A 17,312-nucleotide genomic window follows, 5' to 3' on the forward strand; every position below is an offset into this window, starting at 1 on the left:
CTTGTCAGTAGACATCCCGGGAGGTCCTTTTTCCTTATATTTTATTGTTGGGCGCGCCCCATCTCTCACCACATTCGGTTTCTGATATGTAATTCTGGACTTCTTTAAGATTGCTACAACAGTGAGAAAGGTCAGAATAGCTCCTAGTAAAAGCACAGAAGCCTCTATATTAACCTCCCAAAATAGCAACATTCCCAAGCCAAAGTCCAGAAAAAACATACCTCTCCGAATTTACCACCCTGCAGTTCTGAATCCGCCCCGTTAGAGGGGTCTCCGCGGTGCCAGAGATGTTCACATGTTCCCGGGTTTCGGCACCATATGTCCCTCGCGCTGTATTTTCTCGCCGGCAAGAAATACACGCAGGACACTCGGATCCTTCTGCAGACAAGCTTTAATGCATCTTGAGAGTGGAGTGCATAAGCTTACCAGAGCGGAGACACTGAACTAAGAAACCCATCCCTTAAAAAGGCTGGCAAGCAGCCACCTGGGACGTGTTACCCTATGAATGGCTTCAGCTCCTCAGGCCAAATGAGCCACGGGATAGGCAGAGATCAAAGGAATGGAGATTACCCAGCGCCTGTGAAGTAATTTACATCTTGGTGTCTTTAGGCACCATTATTGTAATGGAGAATGCAGGAAACGGCCCCCTACAAAGAGTCAATGTTCTTAATTACTGAGACATCTCTCTATCCCTGGAAATTCTCTTAATAAAATATTTGGGGTTAAAAAAGGCTAGTGGTGTCATTATTGACAGAAAACAGACTTTCACTTATTTACATGAGTGTGTGTACAGGCCAGAGTTCCTCAATCAACCAGAGACAGCTTTGACCCAAGAGGCTGAAGAACTGGTTTTTTGTTTGTGTACATAATTTCACTATAGTCTGAGCTTGTCTGGAACTTGCTATGTAGCCTGGGCTGGCCTCAAACTCATGACCCTCCTACTTTAGCCTTCCAAGTGCTGGGATTGCAGGCATGTGCCACCATGCTCAGTGTTAGACACCCTTGTGATAGTTATGGCCAGGGCAGTGCTACTGGTTTCAAGTAGGAAGAGGCCAGGGAGGCTAGCAAGTTTTTCCCAATGCAGAGGGAAGACCCACAACACAGCACAGTCCAGTTGCACATGCCAGTGGGTGAAGGCTAGACCCATAACAGAGCACAGCCCAACTACACATGCCAGTGGGTGAAGGCTAGACCCACAGCAGAGAACAGTCCAGTTGCACATGCCAGTGGGTGAAGGCTAGACCCACAACAGAGCACAGCCCAGCTGCACATGCCAGTGGGTGAAGGCTAGACCCACAACAGAGCACAGTCCAGCTGCACATGTCAGTGGGTGAAGGCTAGACCCACAGCAGAGAACAGCCCAGCTGCACATCCAGTGGGTGAAGTCTGAGAAGCCCTGGCATGTTATGTAGCAGATTTGAATATGTGCTTTCAGATACTTGGGCTGCGTAGGCAAAGGCATGTTACTGTCATATGAATGAGACAGATGGGACGACTGAATTTCCTAGCTTATTACTTGTTTTCCTAAGTAATGAGTTGCCTTCACGCATTGCACTCCAGTGGTGCTCACAGAGCTATGCTGCACTGCTGCGCGTATGGCTTTATTTGAACAGTCCAGGGATTTTCCTGCCCTCGGTCAACTTCAGTAGACTTTGTGAGGTCCCTGCCAGATGAGATTGATCTGTGTGGCAGATGTCCTTTTAGAGACAAGACTCATTGGCCATCCTTGGCCCAACTTTGTTTTCCGTATTTTCCTTGGCTGGGGCAGAGGTCATGCTCTTTCCTGTGGATGTTTTTTTCTAGGATATTAAGCCAGCAGGGGCATCACATCAGCTCCCCTTATTCTGGGCAGCTCCGGCTGTGGATCTGGGGGAAGGAGAGCCATTCCAGCTGATTTTTGTCTCCTGTCTACTGCTGGATCTCTTGTCCTGCTGTGTCTACCAAAGTCACAATGTGGCTCTAAACTCTGGCTTCTTCTTTCAACTACAGGTCTCTCGTTCTGATGAAAAGAGAAGGGAAGGATGGACTACACGCACCAAACTGCTCTAGTCCCGTGTGGACAAGATAAATACATGTCCAAGTAAGATGTCTTGTAGTATTGCTCAGCCCATGCTGGGACTCTGTGGGTGAATGGAAGCCACCGGGAGAGGAGTTTCATATGTGTGAGCAGCTAAGCAGCTTACATGAATTAGTGAGAGCAGGGGCAAGATAACCATTAGCCATAGATGAAAACATGCCCCAGTGAACCTAGCCTGACCAGTAAAGGGGTAACAGGACACAGCACCTTTGGAAACTCAAACAAAGCTTCCAGAAAGAGGAGTTGGCTGATGGTTGCTTGCTAGGCTCTCAACGTGTATACCCCCAAATTCCCTTTGAAGTCTGAAACCTGTGGTGATGGATTGGGAGGTAGGCTTCTGTAGGAGTGGAACACTGGAGGGTATTGGCTTATCCTTCTGCCAGTGAGGAATCAGGAAGGAGACATGAAGGACCAGTCCTTGCCAAACACTGAATCATCTATAGCCTTATCACGGATTCTTCAGCTGAGAAGTGAAATCCTATTGTATAGTATTTTGTCATAACTGCCACAAATGGCCACCAACATGGCTCACTGCCCCTACTGTGGTGTTGCCTAGGGAAAGACAAGGCTGTGATAGTGTGCCATAGACTGCCATGGCTCTGACTAAAATTGACACAGGTACCCTCTGAAAAAAAGAGGCGGGGTCAGTGAGGCCTGGTGACACACCTTTAATCCCAGCAATTTGGGAGGCTGAGGCAAGAGGATTGCTGGTTCAAAGCTAGCCTGAGCTGTGATGAGTTATAAAATCATATCTCAAAATTAAAAAGAAAACGGATCTGGGAATGTAGCTCTTGCTACACTTGCCTAGCACCTCCAAGGCCCAGTTATTTCATACTATGAAGGACGAAAAAGAAGGGACTGGTCCATGGCTTTTTCCTGTACATTAATGTCTTTGGAACAGGCTTTGCTGATAAAACAGAGGTTGACTAGACATCGAGATCAAACCCAGGGCCTCCTGTATGAAAGGCAAACCCTCCACACTAAGCTGTGTCTCCATTCTGTCCCACTGCAAGTCTTCATGCCCAGCACAGGGAGTTTACCTCTTGGATGCTCCCCATCTTTAAAAATGATTTAGCTTATCTGAGACTAAGTTGTTTTAGACACTACATTTGGTCACATAGACATGCCTGTTGTGTGAGATCCAGAACATTCTTGCATCTTCACCAAAGGGTTTCCCTGGGGACATCTCATGAGCAGGAAGTTTGGACAGCACAGTGAGCCTTTGCTTGGGGTTTGTGGAGTCACATTTTTCTCTAACTCAGTCCAGCTTGTGTAGAATGACTCCTTCCCTGAGGTTTAGCCATTCAAGGTCCACAATCTCTCTACTGGGCTCCAAAATCTTCCTGTTGGCCTGCTGGGTTTAGAAGAGCTGAGCTCTGTCACCTCTTGCCTGGGAAGATAGGCAGCTTCCCAAGCTGTCACCTGGTGTCCCTCATGGAGTGATGAACAGCAGGCATGTGTATCAAGAGTAGAAGATTACCAGGGTCCCGAAGGCTCCTCCGGCCCACGCCTATTCAAGGCTCTCCAAGAGGTCTGGCTTCCTCCCCTTAACACAAGATACACGAGATTCAGCAGTATAGTGTGTGGTACACTAAGATATTCATTGTGTATTGTATCATGCATTGTAATGGTGTGTCACTCCATTATGTGACAATAACTTCCTTTATTTATCTATTCTGTTGATGAGAATTTGCTAAACATGACAGGGGTTGGTTTGTCAATGAAGCCCAATGTCGGGGACAAACACCTTCCCATCCCTTGCAAGTCTGCCATGGGATGGTCCGTGGGAGGGGTGAAGAATGAAACTCAGGATAATGCCGTCTTTGTGGGCACTGGGTCAAGCCCTAAAGGGACTGGCTTCATGGTTTACTTTCCTTACACATTTAAACATAGTAGAACTTGTAACCTGTGACCTTTACAATAAGAATGGATTCTTTTGGTTGATAAACAGAGCTCAGGGCTAGGGCCTAGAGAAGAATTTGTGATAAGCACAAGGATAGATTCTATTGGTGGAAGATGCCAAGTCCATGGGGCTTCTTTCATGGGTATGTGTTCTATTCACTGCAGGGTCATGGTCTGAACAATGCTCAGGGTATTGGGGGACCCAGGTGGAGGCCAGCTCCTAATAGCAGAGCAAAGAACCACGAGGTTGATTGACCGTTTTTCACTCTGGTATTCCAGGTGACAAGGCATCATTCATTTCTTTCTGTTGAAAAAAATAGGCTCTTGTGGTTGAGAGTCTTGGTTTCTCCAATGCTTGAAGCTAAGCCCCCTACAGTCTTCAGTTATCCCTGTCAACTTCCTAAAATGCCAGAAGTCTCAGAGCTTTGTGAAAGCCAATAGCAGTAACCCTGTCCTCACTCCCAGCAAGCATGAGAGAAGAAAGGCCTAAGAGAGGCAGGAGAACTCCTGCTGGCATGGAAGTGCCATTTGTCTGTGAAGCTGTGACTTCTGCCTGCTTGCCTGTAGGTTGGGGTAGAATGCTGGAGATGCTAGTCTTTGTCTACAGGCTGTTTCCTAATGTTTATCTTGACCTTGGTCATGGGGAAAGGTGTCGGTGGGGTGGTTGGTGCAGAAGTCTTCATGCATGTGTGTGCATGTGTGTGTACATGTGTGTGTTCCTGTGTGTACACCCATGTGTACATATATTCAAAGGACTGCCGAGGCCAGTTGGGGGGTGAGCAAGAAGGGATGATTGCACTGTGTTGACTTTCTCGGGCAATGTGCTTCTCCCCCAAGGAATGAACTTCTCCTCCATCTGAAGACCTACAACTTGTACTATGAAGGCCAGAACCTGCAACTCCGACACAGAGAGGTAAGGTGTCCCCATAGGAAGCCTGGAGCCTCCTGCCCTGGTGGGGCCCAGTCTCTTCCTTGTCCCTCATGACATAGCAATACCCCTAGGACTTAGGATGCCAATGGGTGTTCTTCTTTTACTCTTTCTTTTTACTTATCCTGTATCTGTTTCTGCAAACTCTAAAGAAGCTTGTGAGAATAACTGATACTCAATTGTTCTTGACTGACTAGAACTCATTTTCAAGTGATCAGTACCTGGTTCATAGAAAGAGAGAGCAAGTGTTGAATTTCAGTTGCTAAGGCAAGATGTTGGGGAATAGAATACAAGGTGCATAGCCTTTCCCTGTCTCTTAAAGCACTGCACTTCAAGTCCTATTGTGGGCTAAATCCCACCCTGCTATTAGACAGAATAAAGGAATGATGCTAGTCCTGGCCAGCTGGAAACCGTATAAACAGCCCTGCCTACATAAAGCCTTTCTCCTTAAGACACCAAATGCCTTAACATTGTTGATCTTCTCCCATCTTGTTTAGTCTCCCCGTCACCACAAGGATGATCTTTGGCCTAGGTCAATTGACCACTGACCAGATGTCCTGAAGATGTTCATGGCCCCTCTCTGACACTCATGAAAGCTTGGGTTCAGAAGGGAGAAAAGAAGCCTGACCCTTGTATTCCTACTGGCGACTGGGCTTTGAGCGCGAGCCTTGCATAGGACCCTTCTTGAATGACTTTCCTGCTTCTGTCCTTGGATTACTTTGTGTAGCCGTGAATGCATAGCATGGCAGACAACTTAAAAAAGTTTAAGACAACTTAAAAAAATATTTGCGCTCACAGTTTCAGAGGGTGTGGTCTGTGGTTACTTGTCTTCGTGTGCCCAGGTGGAACGGGATGTGGTGGGAGAGTGTCAGGAGAATTTCTTCACCTCATGACAGATAGGAAGTAGAGACATACAGGAAGTTACTAGAGAGCAGGTATAACCCTCAGTGGCCTACTTCCTCCAGTTAGACCTTCCCTCCTAGGGTTTCTACCAGCAAGGAACCAAACAAGCCCATACACTGTGGGAGCATCTTGTAATCAAACCAGAAAGACCCTGTAGTTCCTCTCTGAGATCTCCAGTCCAAATAGGATTAGAAGGCTGCACTTAGGCAGGTTTCACATTTAGTTAACTTCTTGTTAGTCAACAACCTTTGGGTACAACTTTGAAATTTCTGAAGGATTGACTCATCTCTTGTGTAGTGTGGTGTGCTAGATTATGACGAGCACAGGGGAGTTTTGCTTTAAAAAAAAAAAAAAAAACAGGTCAGCACCACAGTTGGCAGTTGGCAGACACTTGACACCTTTTAAGGCAACAGTTCTGCTCTAGGAGCATGTTCTGTAAGTAAACTTGGGGAAAACTTTGAGTTGCTGCTACCCAAAGTCAGGTTGGATTACTAAATGCAAGGGGAACAGCCAGCTCAAGGGTTTTGTTCTTGCTTCTAATTAGTAAGGCTGGTCTCTGTTATTTTAAGATCTTGAATCTCTTCCCTCCTTCTTTTCTTCCATCTTTGTTTTTCCCCCTCCCTCCCTCCCTTCTTCCCTTCCTCCCTTCTTTGTCTCTTTTAGTTAGGGGCTCATTCTGTAGCTCATACTGACTTGGAACTGATAGCAATTCTCCTGCCTCAGCTTCCTGAGCACTGGCACCAGAGGTATGAGCTACCACACCTGGCCATTGCATTCTGATTTCCTTAAAGCCATGAGGATAAAGACAATAAAAAAGGTTTGATGAATTTCGCATGTGTATCTCAAGTTCCAAGAAACAGGGTTTTGGGAATGTGTTGGTGGGGGATCGCCCCATGCTGTTGAGAGCCTTCACTTAGTTCAGCCCTTGACAGAAACTTTTGTGCTTCTGACCTTTGAGGTCAGCTGCAGGGAGCTAGGGACTTCACAGCAGAGTGAGCCTCAGAGCTAGGATTTGCACACCACTTGAATCCCGTGGGTCCACTCTGGGCTTAGCACCCGGTTGCTTCATGGCAGGAAGAAGACGAGTTCATTGTGGAGGGACTGCTGAACATCTCCTGGGGGCTGCGCAGGCCCATTCGGCTCCAGATGCAGGATGACCACGAACGCATCCGTCCCCCTCCATCCTCCTCTTCCTGGCACTCTGGCTGTAACCTGGGCGCACAGGGGTGAGTGAAGGGAGGATGTCTGGGGGCTCCCAGTCCAGTTCCTAGAACCCCCCACTGCTACCTGCCATGGGTTTGCGATGGGAAGAAAGGGGCATCTGACCTGACTCCACAGGCGCAGAGTGAGGAGGAGTGATTCTGAGTCAGCAACGGAAGTGCCAAGGAATGGCGGCAGAGGGTCCTCCCTCAAGGAGAGCCCTGGACTCCCCAGGGTTCTTGTTAGTGGCTCCCTGAGCCAAGCTTGCAGGCTCTGACAGGGTGCCAACCCACACACATCCTCCCAGCTGGAATGGGCCTGCTCCTGGAACATCTAGGATTTGAACCCACTGATCAAATCTGTCTCGGTGGAACCTAATGGAAGAGAAGGAATGTTCTGTCTGAGCCAGCCAAGTGAGGTCAGCCAGGGGTCTCCCGTACACCTGGAACAGGTCATGGCACACAGCAGTAGTCTAGGAGGTTTCCTATTGGTCCTCACTGCAAGGTCGGTGAAGACCATGATTGATCTCCCACCTTCGGTGGCCAAATGAACAGCTGGTTGCTGGCACTGAGCAGATCTTTTGTTCTCTCTGGGACTTCAATTTTAAGATCAAGTGACTAGCCTTGTTCCCCTCGAAACTTGCTGAGGTGGGTGGCATTCGGGCCAGAACCTGGGTGGAGTGGGATGGCTGCTCAGCCAAAACCACAGTGACGTGCTTTCTACTTTAAAGGGGAACTGAGCCCTCTCTCTCTGCTGGCTGCCTGGAACATTGTTACATTCCACAGCCAAGTGTATCATTCTCTTTAGTTGAGAAATATCTACAGAACAGCCAAACCCTGGAACCAACCTTGGCTCTTCCCAAGAGAACTGAAGGAGGGAAGTTGTTGCTCCACCGACTGGGCATAGAGAAGCCTGGTCAGGGCTTGGGCTTGATCTCAACACTTTGACCATGCTTCGGTTCCAGTGGGCCGGACCCTCCGAGCCTGGCTTTGACCTCTACATTGTTACATTCTGTTCTTCAAGTGAGATGATTTTAGAATCCCATTTTCCCCTGATGCTTTGGGCTGGAGCTGCCCAGGGATCCTTTAGACTGCCCTCTTGGTTTTTCTCCATTCCCCATGACAACAAGCTGGTTCTTGAAGCCTGTAAATATTTTAAGGGCTTTCGGAAGTATGTTCCAGATGCCAACACAACTTAAACGTTGCCTGTAGGACTGTGTGTAAGGTGCCAAGGCCAGTTTCTGCTCTGGACCCCAGAGAGAGGGTGCCACCTGGGCCAAGTGCCTGCCATGCTCTGAAGGGTGTGGACTGAGGCTTAGACAGCTGTGAGGAGAAATTCTTGGGGCTTTTCCGTTTTACTTTTCTTCCCTAACGGTAGCATCCCAGGAACACAGGGAAAACCCTCACTCTTCTCACCTCGTCAAACAGATTCTCCCTTCAGACCCAATCCCCTTGGGTTGGTCTTGGATGTGTTTTTCTGAGCTGCCTCCACTTCTCTTTGGGGCTCCCAGTCACCACAGCAAACCCGGGTCTCAGCTCAGGTGACCTGTTGTGGTCCCTTCTCCAGCTTGCGATCCTGAGAGTATTCATCACTCCTCAGCTGTAGATGCCAGAGGCAGCTTCTGAGATATTCTTCCAACAGAAAGAAACCCAGCCTGGAATCGTGTCCTGAGAAAATGAGCTGTAGACCCTACACATGCTTTGAGACTCGGTGCAGGCCACACACAGGCTTTGTTCTGGGTTCTCCCTTCTGGGTCTGATGGATTGGGGCTTGTGCTTCTGCAGCTGTGGTTACTGACATCTTTCTCTTGAGTTCCCCACACCCATCCAGCACTTAGAATGGGGTCTGGACCAGCCTCCTGGATACTCAGCACAGCCTGCCTGCCTCTTTCTTGCCTGTGGCATGTGCAAAAGCTTCCATTGCAGGAAGGGGCCCTTGAAATGGAGACATGTCCTCTCAGGGGCTAAACAAGTCTGTCCTGTTTGTTTGCCATCTTCAGCACCACCCTGAAGCCCCTCACCACGCCCACTGTTCAGATCTCAGAAGTGGACGTGCCGGCTGAAAGCAGTGAGACACCCAGCCCCACAGGTATGTGAGCTCCAGCTAGGGGCCATTGGAGTGACAACTGCTGTGTTTTAACCAGTGACTTTTTGTATAAATACGTAAAACCCACATGGATCAATATCTTTTTTAAAGGTTAAAAGGTAAGAATTTAAAAATCTCCCACCTCCTCCCCTTTATTTTTCCTCCCTTAAAGCAACCTGCAACATTATTCCTGATGGGACAAGCAAATGCATGCAAATTCATACAAGTCTAAGCAGATGGCCTGCTGCCACCACTTGGAGTGGGTGTGGCTCCTTGTCCTCTTTCCAGAGAAGTGACAGCTTTTGAAGGAGAGCCCTATTCCCGGAGCCTGCTCACCAGTAGCAGCTGCCATTTGACTTTCTGTCTCTGTGACTTTGCTCTGAGCACCTTGTGTGAGTTGACTCACAAAGTACACATATCCTTGTATGACCAGCTGATTTCAACCCAACATAAGGCCTCAAGGCTCCCACCATGCTGTGCCCTTCGGCAGCTTGTTTGCAGCGTCTTGCATGCCCTTAGGTCGAGCTTAGCCTGAGCCAGGTGCTGTTCTCAGCTCTGTTATACATATTGACTTACACCCTCACTATGATCCCACAAGTGGAGGCTCTTGTTACCCCTTCAAAAAACAAGCAGGAGAGGCCAGGGAAACATGGGGAGGGTGCAGGGTAGGAGGGTAGACCTGGGATCTGAGCCTGGGGAGACCTGAGGCCTGTGCCTGGAACCTGTGTACTGTTAACTCCTCAGTAAATTATGTGTGTGTCTCCTCCAGCAGGAAACCATTTTATAAAATGTGTTTCTGGGGAGACAGTGGGTGCCATAGTGTCAGCCTCAAAAGGAATCGGGCTCAAGCAAACAGCTCATTTCCACCTCTCTTCCCAGACTCCAGGGGCCTGAAACCTGTGCAGGAGGACACCCCACAGTTGATGCGCACTCGCAGTGATGTTGGGGTGCGTCGCCGTGGCAATGTGAGGACATCCAGCGACCAGCGGCGAATCAGACGCCATCGTTTCTCTATCAATGGCCATTACTACAACCACAAGGTAGAGGAAAAACCTCGGGGACATCACTACTTTCTGGGCATCTGGCACTTCAGTGCTATGGCCATGTGGTCCCAGGGGGAGGAGGAAGCACCTAGGAAGCCAAGAATTTTCAGTTCAGTCTGAGGGATGTGAGTGGGAAGGAGGCTTTACTGGCTTCTTGAGAGACTCAGGGCTCGGGGTGAGGAACAGTTCCCACTAGGTGTAGGGGGTTTCAGTAGCCCGTGTGAAGCAGACTTAGCTTTCAGAGCCCTGGGAGCACATCTCACTCATCTTTGCTCACCTTGGCAGGTCAGTCTGTGTAGTTAATTCCTGCTCCCACCCCTGGCCTCCCCCAGCACCCTGTGCTCCCCTCCTAGTGTGAGAAACAGTGATCCTCACTTCATAATAAGAGTACTAGGGATTCCATAGTGAAAGTACAAGTGTTTATATTTCATGACTTTGCCATGTCAGTGGCATCCTAGAGAAAAGGCAAGAAGGTGGGCCATTTGGTGCAAAACAAGCATTTTATATTTCTAACCAAATTTAATTGACCCTTAAGTTCCCAATTGGCTGAATACTTTAGAGTGGTACAATCTTCCCTGAGTATTGTCCCCTCCCCAGATTCCCAATCAGGATGGAGAATTTTCTAACTTGTATCTTGGGACTTGAATCTTCTTCCTTAAAGATCCCTGGGCTCAGTCATGTAGCAGATCGCCTGTGGCCTTTCAACCCCTAGGATGTACTGAGAGTGGTCAGTCAAGTAAACTCTGGCACCAGCCTGAGAAGACAAGGGCTTGGTGTTGATACCTTCTGCCTCTCTGTGATTCTCTGACAAGCTGAAAATGCACCCCCTGAAAATGGACCATAATGATTTACTCCTTTCTCTGCTGCCATCTGACCCCCTGAGCTGATGACTATTTTTGAGCAAGGCTACAGGTCTCAGTTCAGCTCAGCATGCTGCCACCTCAGGGACCCCAAACTAGCTAAGTGTCCCTTTCTTTCTCCTGCTTAAATCCCACCAGAAGCAAGTACATGGTGGGAGGGTGGCCAGAGAGCACCTCATGCACCTGTGCATGATGGGAGGGTGGTTGGAGATCATCTCATGCACAAGTATATGGTGGGTGGCTGGTCTCTTAAAGAAAGGGTCTCTGAATGTTTTGTTTATCTGGTGTCACCTCTAACCTGTTCTTTGGCGCTCAGACCCAAACTTCCCAGGGGAGCTTAGTCCGAGCTGGACAAACCCCAAGGGCTACTTTGTCTACATCCATGCCTGATGCTGGCCAGAGTGCCTGGGGCTCTCCTCAAGTACATTCCGAGTACTTATTGGTTTTGATACTTAGTCCTTGTCCCCACTCCTCCCCTGAGCCAGACTCCTCTGTTGACAGACATCAGTTTTCACACCAGCCTATGGATCTGTCACCAATGTCCGAATCAACAGTACCATGACTACCCCGCAGGTCCTGAAGCTGCTGCTCAACAAGTTTAAGGCAAGTTCTCTCTGTTGGCTGTGAGCCTCAGGGCTGTCAGGGTGGGAGGTGGCCTTGATGGTGAGCTTGCCTGGGGAATGGCGCCATCCACCAGTGAGCAGATCCCTCACCTCGATTAACATCGAGATAACTCCTATATCAACAGACTATAGGTATCCTCTCTGAGACTCATTTCCCAGTGATTCTAGATTGTGTTGAGATGACAGTTAAAACACAAAGTATTGCTTATTTATTCTCTCTCTCTCTCTCTCTCTCTCTCTCTCTCTCTCTCTCTCTCTCTGTCTTGAAATGAGACCTCACTATATTGCCCAGATTGGTCTCAAACATCTGGACTCAGATCCTATGGCTTTAGCCTCTTGACGGGCTGGGATTATACATATGAGCCTAACTAGTATCTTTTCTCTTCTTTTCTTTTCCTTTCTTTTCTTTCTTTTTTGTCCCAAATGATATATTTGTCCCAAATATATATTTGACAAATATATTTGATATATTTGTCCCAAATGATATAAAGCTTACGTGCTTTAGGATGTCATAGTATGAGTGAACACATGTTAAGAGTGAGAGTGGAGGGTGGTGCCATGGGATGTCACAGTGTGAGATGAGTGAACACACATTAAGCATGCGGGACTCCCATTCTGGAATGTGTTAACTATTCCAGTTCAAAAGCTTGAAATCTAAAATGCACCAGCCCCAGAGACTTCTTGAGCAATGATGTGACTTGGTCATCGTCTTGGTCTCAGGTTTCTGTAGAAAGAAGCTAAGCTGGTAAAACTTCTGCCAAAATCCCTAAACCTGAAGAACTCTGAAATCTGAAACACGTTTTCTCCCTAACATTTTGGGTGAAGGATGCTCCACTCCTGTTATCTAGCATGATTGACAGTCCCCTGCCTGTTGCATGCCCTCGGTTGCAATGGCCCTTACTTTGCAGAAGCCTGGAGTCTGGCTTCAAGATAGAGCAAATGGCTCAAGGCTGGGATGTTTCACTGAATTTATTTTTGTTCTTGAATCAGATTGAGAACTCAGCAGAGGAGTTTGCTCTGTACGTGGTCCATACTAGCGGTGGTGAGTCTGAAGAACCCAGTCCACTTCACATCCTTCAATTAACTCAAAATAGCACGTCCAAGACAAACCCTCTATTCCATTGTTGATGTTTCCTAAAATTCTAACTGTTGTTTGCCCCTGAGCCTGGTGGGCTTTAGGGACAAGTGCCCCAGGGAGCACCATGTGGGCAGTAATACTAAATCCCCACACTTAACTGCCTATTAGAAATGAACTGGATTTTCTCCAGAGGCAGATGCCCAGTTCCTCCTGAGTGGTGTTTTCCAGAGGGTCTGAGGCATGGTAGTGTATGCGTGTGTGTCAGGTGAGTGGAGGGAGGGGGAGCTAGTGTGTATTGTATGGGGTGGCTAGTGTGTGGAGCTAGTGTGTGGGGGGGGGCTATTGTGGGGGGACTAGTGTGTTTGTGTGACTAGTGTGTGTGAGGGGTAGTGTGGGGGGCAGTGTGTGTGGGTATGTGTGGCTAGTGTGTGTGTGGGGCCAGTGTGTGTGTGGGAGTGGGGGAGGGCTACTAGTGTGTGTGGGAGGGCTACTTTTAACACAGATGTTGAGTAGTTCATTCCAGCACAGTCTGACTCGTGTGGCTGCATCTTCTAAGTTGCCTGTCCCATTTGGAGCCCTGAATTGGTCACCATTCCTGGTGAGAAAGCTCTTGGGCTGAGCTCAGACTACCTTGGTTGTGTCAATTTCAGAGAAGCAGAAACTGAAGAACTCCGACTACCCCCTGATCGCCCGCATCCTCCAGGGCCCATGTGAACAGGTCTCCAAAGTCTTCCTAATGGAGAAGGACCAGGTGGAGGAGGTCACCTATGATGTGAGTCCCTTTTGCTTGGTGCTGGGGAGGAGACTTGTTGGGTTACAGCACGACTTTTTGACCAGATCTTTGTCCCCTATGCTGCCATGCTTTAATATCAGCTTCTTTTGATAGCAGTTGAGGATGGGCCCTGTGGGGTTGTTAGAGGGATGACTTTCTCAGATCTCCCAAGGATGCTAGGGCTCTGAGGACTTTGGAAGCGTGCTCTCAACACCAAGGAATTTCTCTTCTCGGGTGTTAGTTGGTACAGTAACAGCAACCCCAAGTCCAAGTTCCTTATAACATTTACCATTTTCCTCATGACTCTGCTAGCAAGTAGGAACAGCCCTGTGCTAGGCTCGGGTGAGTTTTATCTTATTCAGATCCAGCTGAAGGGCAGTGGCTTCCTGGGCTCTCCTCCCCATGGCTGGTGGTTGGAGAATAAGAACCTAGTACACGGGCTGGGGAGATGGCTCCATGGGTAGAAATGTACATGTGTGAGGGCCTGAGTTTGAATTCCCAGGATGAACATATATCTGGGTGGGAGGCGGAGGCTGGAGACTTCTCAGGGCTTCTTGTCTTCTAATGGGCTGCCTAGCTTGTCAATACAGTGACAAACAACAAAGACACTGTCTCAAACAAGGTGAAAGATAAGGTTTCCCTCTGTTCTACACACCATGGTACATGCAAGCCCTTTACTTGAGCACCTGTTCTCACACATATGTCCACGTATACACATTGCACACACATGATAAATCTGCAAACAATTTTCAAAAGAGGAAACTAGTCCGAACCATGGAAGCTCATTTGAAGTCTCCACTCAGATTGAGAGTGTATCAAATCTACAGGAATTCCAGTGGCCCCTGCAAGCGACCTAGGCAAACTAAGCACTTGTAGGGTAGAAAAATACCTGGAGGAAAAATCGAGAGAGTAGGTCAGGGTTGTGTTTGTTTGTTTTTGTTGTTGTTGTTTGGTTTTGAGGAGGGTTGGTTTCTTGAGACAGGATTTCTCTGTATAACCCTGGCTGTCCTGGAACTCACTCTGTAGACCAGTTTGGCCTTGAACTCACAAAGATCTGCTTGCCTCTGCCTCCCAAGTGTGCCACTACCACTCATCTGGGGTTTTTTTGGGGGGGCACTGGGGAGGGAAAGCCATTTCTTTAACTCTCTGAAGGCAGTCACTGCCCTATTTGGCTACCCAGAGACAGGAGACACGAAACTGGGCTGTGATGACTCCTCACCCTCCCTCTGGGGAGAACAAAGCAGTGTTTAAGGTCTTCTTTGGTCTTTGATTTGTTGCAGTTCTGGGGATGGAACTCAGAGCCCACCTCCACCCTCCCAGCCCCAGGAGGGAACTAGAGTTCCCTTACCCCCTAGCTACACTCCAAGCCCAGGGAAGGAACTAGACCCTCCCTGCCCCCAACCTCCCGCCTCCCCCATCTACACTGCCAGCCCTAGAAGCTCTTTTTCTGAATCACTGTATGAAAGGAAAGCACTTTTCTGTGTGAAGTCGCCAGAGTTGTAGCTACCAATAATGAAATGAAAACTGAGAAGTAACAAGATGGAAACATGCAAATGCAGGTTTCTTCATGCAGACTGGACCAGCCTCGGGTAGAATGAGGAAATTCTGGGCTAGTGCAAAGAGAGATTTCTGATGGCTTTGTGCCTTGAAGAAAGCTATAGCAAAACATTTTTATAACAACGGGATTTGCTCCCCTCCCCAGGTGGCTCAGTACATCAAGTTTGAGATGCCAGTCCTGAAGAGCTTCATTCAGAAACTCCAGGAGGAAGAGGACCGGGAGGTGGAGAAGCTGACGCGCAAGTGAGAGTCTGGGTCAGGCTGTGTTTCCAGGCCCCACTGGTCAGCGGCCTTGTGGGCGCTGGTGCCAGAGGGCTGCCTCTCGCAGACCCAGATCTCAGACAGGGACACGAGTACTGGGTTTCTGTTTCCTGCTCTGTGTCAGCTGCTTACTTGGATATGAGATAACTCAGTATCTTTTCCTTTCCTTTTATGAAAGAACTCTGGGAAAGAATGTGTTGGCTTCAGATCTTTTTGGAATCTGGATTTAGAAATAGGGAAGTCCCTTTCTCCTGGCTCTTAATCTATTGTCTGTTTCTGTAACCAAACACTCAGGGCTGGGTAATTTAGAAAGAAAAGAGATTTATTTAGCTCACAGTTCTGGAGATCTAAGAGCACGCATGCACAGCCCACGTCTGCTTGGCTTTGGTGAGGGCTTTATGGCAGATGGGGTGGCAATGATAACCACAAATGAGACAGGAATTTTCATAAGAACTTGTTATTTTAAGAACTAATTGGAGTCTTGTGAGAAGACTATACTCATTTGACTATTACCCAACATTGCCGTGTGGGGTCTAGGCTCTGAACACACCAACCTTTGGGAGGAGACATGTTCAGACGATGGCATGGTAGTGTCACAGCTGTGTGACAAGGCTCCCAGAAGGAAGGTGGTGTTCCCTCAGATGAGGCTCAGAGACTGAGGTTATTATTTGAGAGTCAGCACAGGTCCTGGGGCATGTCCCAAAGGGGTCCAGGCAAAGAATGCTAAGTCACAGATGCTCTGGGAACCTTAGGAGGGTGGTCTGCACAGCAGAGACAGCCCAAGTCGCCCACTCTAAAATCCTTCCCATCCTTCCTCCCTTTAGATGTGTGTCTTCTGGAATTTCATTTGGGTTGAAGAGTTCAGCAAACTTCTTTCTGGGAAGAACCAATGATTTCATTTTAGTCACAGAATAGACTGTCTTTTGTGAATATAAAGAAGGTTGTTGATTTGCTGTTGGAGGATAATGCCAAATACATATTTCCTGTTTTCAGTAGTTAGTGTGATAGCAGCTGACATTTTATTGAGCACATACTATGTCCTAAACTTTAACATAGCTTTTGTTGTATAGTGCAAACTCCAAGAATGACGAGAATGCCCCCCTCCCCGGCCCTGTAACATGATGCCCACTCCAGCAGTGCCACAGCTCAGGCACATCTATGGAGACTGAAGTCACCCACCAGCAATGAGGCTGTGTGTTCAGTCATTGTTTAAGGGCCTCTTTTGCAGGAGCAGGCACTGGTATAAGCAGACTGTATGAGGTTGCCATTTTGATAGGCTCCCCTACAGAGTGAAATACTGGTAATTTTGTATGTTCCAGCTTTGATTAGGGTCCGTGAGATACCCTGCATGTGGAGTACTGAGCACAGGACCTCTAGCATAGTAAGCACTCAGTGGACTCTGGCTCTGCTACTGTTGATATCTTCGTGTTTCTCGCCACCATTTGCCATACGTTTTAACCATAGCAAAAGAGTCTAATTTGTAATTGACCTTTTTCCCTGTCATCCTCCTGTGGAAGGGTATGTGAAGTGACTGAGAGTAGCCAAGGATGAGAGCTGAGGAGCAGGATGGTTGGGCTCTGGTGTTGCTTGGGTGGTGGGGGAGGCACAAGAGGTGCCTCTGGTTCAGGCTGCTTTTGTCCCCAGGTACACTGTGCTTCGGCTAATGATTCGGCAAAGGCTGGAGGAGATAGCAGAGACCCCTGAGACTATCTGAGCCATAGGAACGAGGGAATCCAGATACTCCAGAGGCCACCAGTGACCTGAGAAGACCCATGGGAAGCTAGGCACTGTTCTTCCACAGAAATGTTTCCACACGAACCTCTACAACTCCCCCACCCCCCCAAGACAGCATTGCTCCCGGGACTAGGACACAGAAGCAGCAGACAGCTCCAAATCTCCAAATCTCTGCCCTCCTTTGTTTTATTCTTCGGAGCTCTCATTCTGAGGAGGACCCACAATGTGTGTGTTCACATACCCCAGTGTTTGTGTGTGTGCACACATATCTGAGTGTGTGTGTGCACTC

General features: G+C 48.3%; 1 protein-coding gene across 1 annotated transcript; it reads left to right on the forward strand.

Annotated features, from left to right (window-relative positions):
• The first annotated feature begins 2,021 nt into the window (after nt 1–2,021).
• Nucleotides 2,022–17,003, forward strand: Rassf2 (Ras association domain family member 2). Its single transcript, XM_035447169.1, has 10 exons — nt 2,022–2,080; nt 4,817–4,892; nt 6,885–7,036; nt 9,010–9,098; nt 9,975–10,135; nt 11,500–11,601; nt 12,612–12,663; nt 13,350–13,471; nt 15,174–15,271; nt 16,934–17,003. Exons 1-10 carry the CDS (start codon nt 2,022–2,024, stop codon nt 17,001–17,003), a joined length of 981 nt encoding a protein of 326 aa, XP_035303060.1.
• Nucleotides 17,004–17,312: the final 309 nt, after the last annotated feature.

Source organism: Cricetulus griseus, chromosome 6, assembly GCF_003668045.3.
Source record: "Cricetulus griseus strain 17A/GY chromosome 6, alternate assembly CriGri-PICRH-1.0, whole genome shotgun sequence".
Classification (NCBI taxonomy): domain Eukaryota; kingdom Metazoa; phylum Chordata; class Mammalia; order Rodentia; family Cricetidae; genus Cricetulus; species Cricetulus griseus.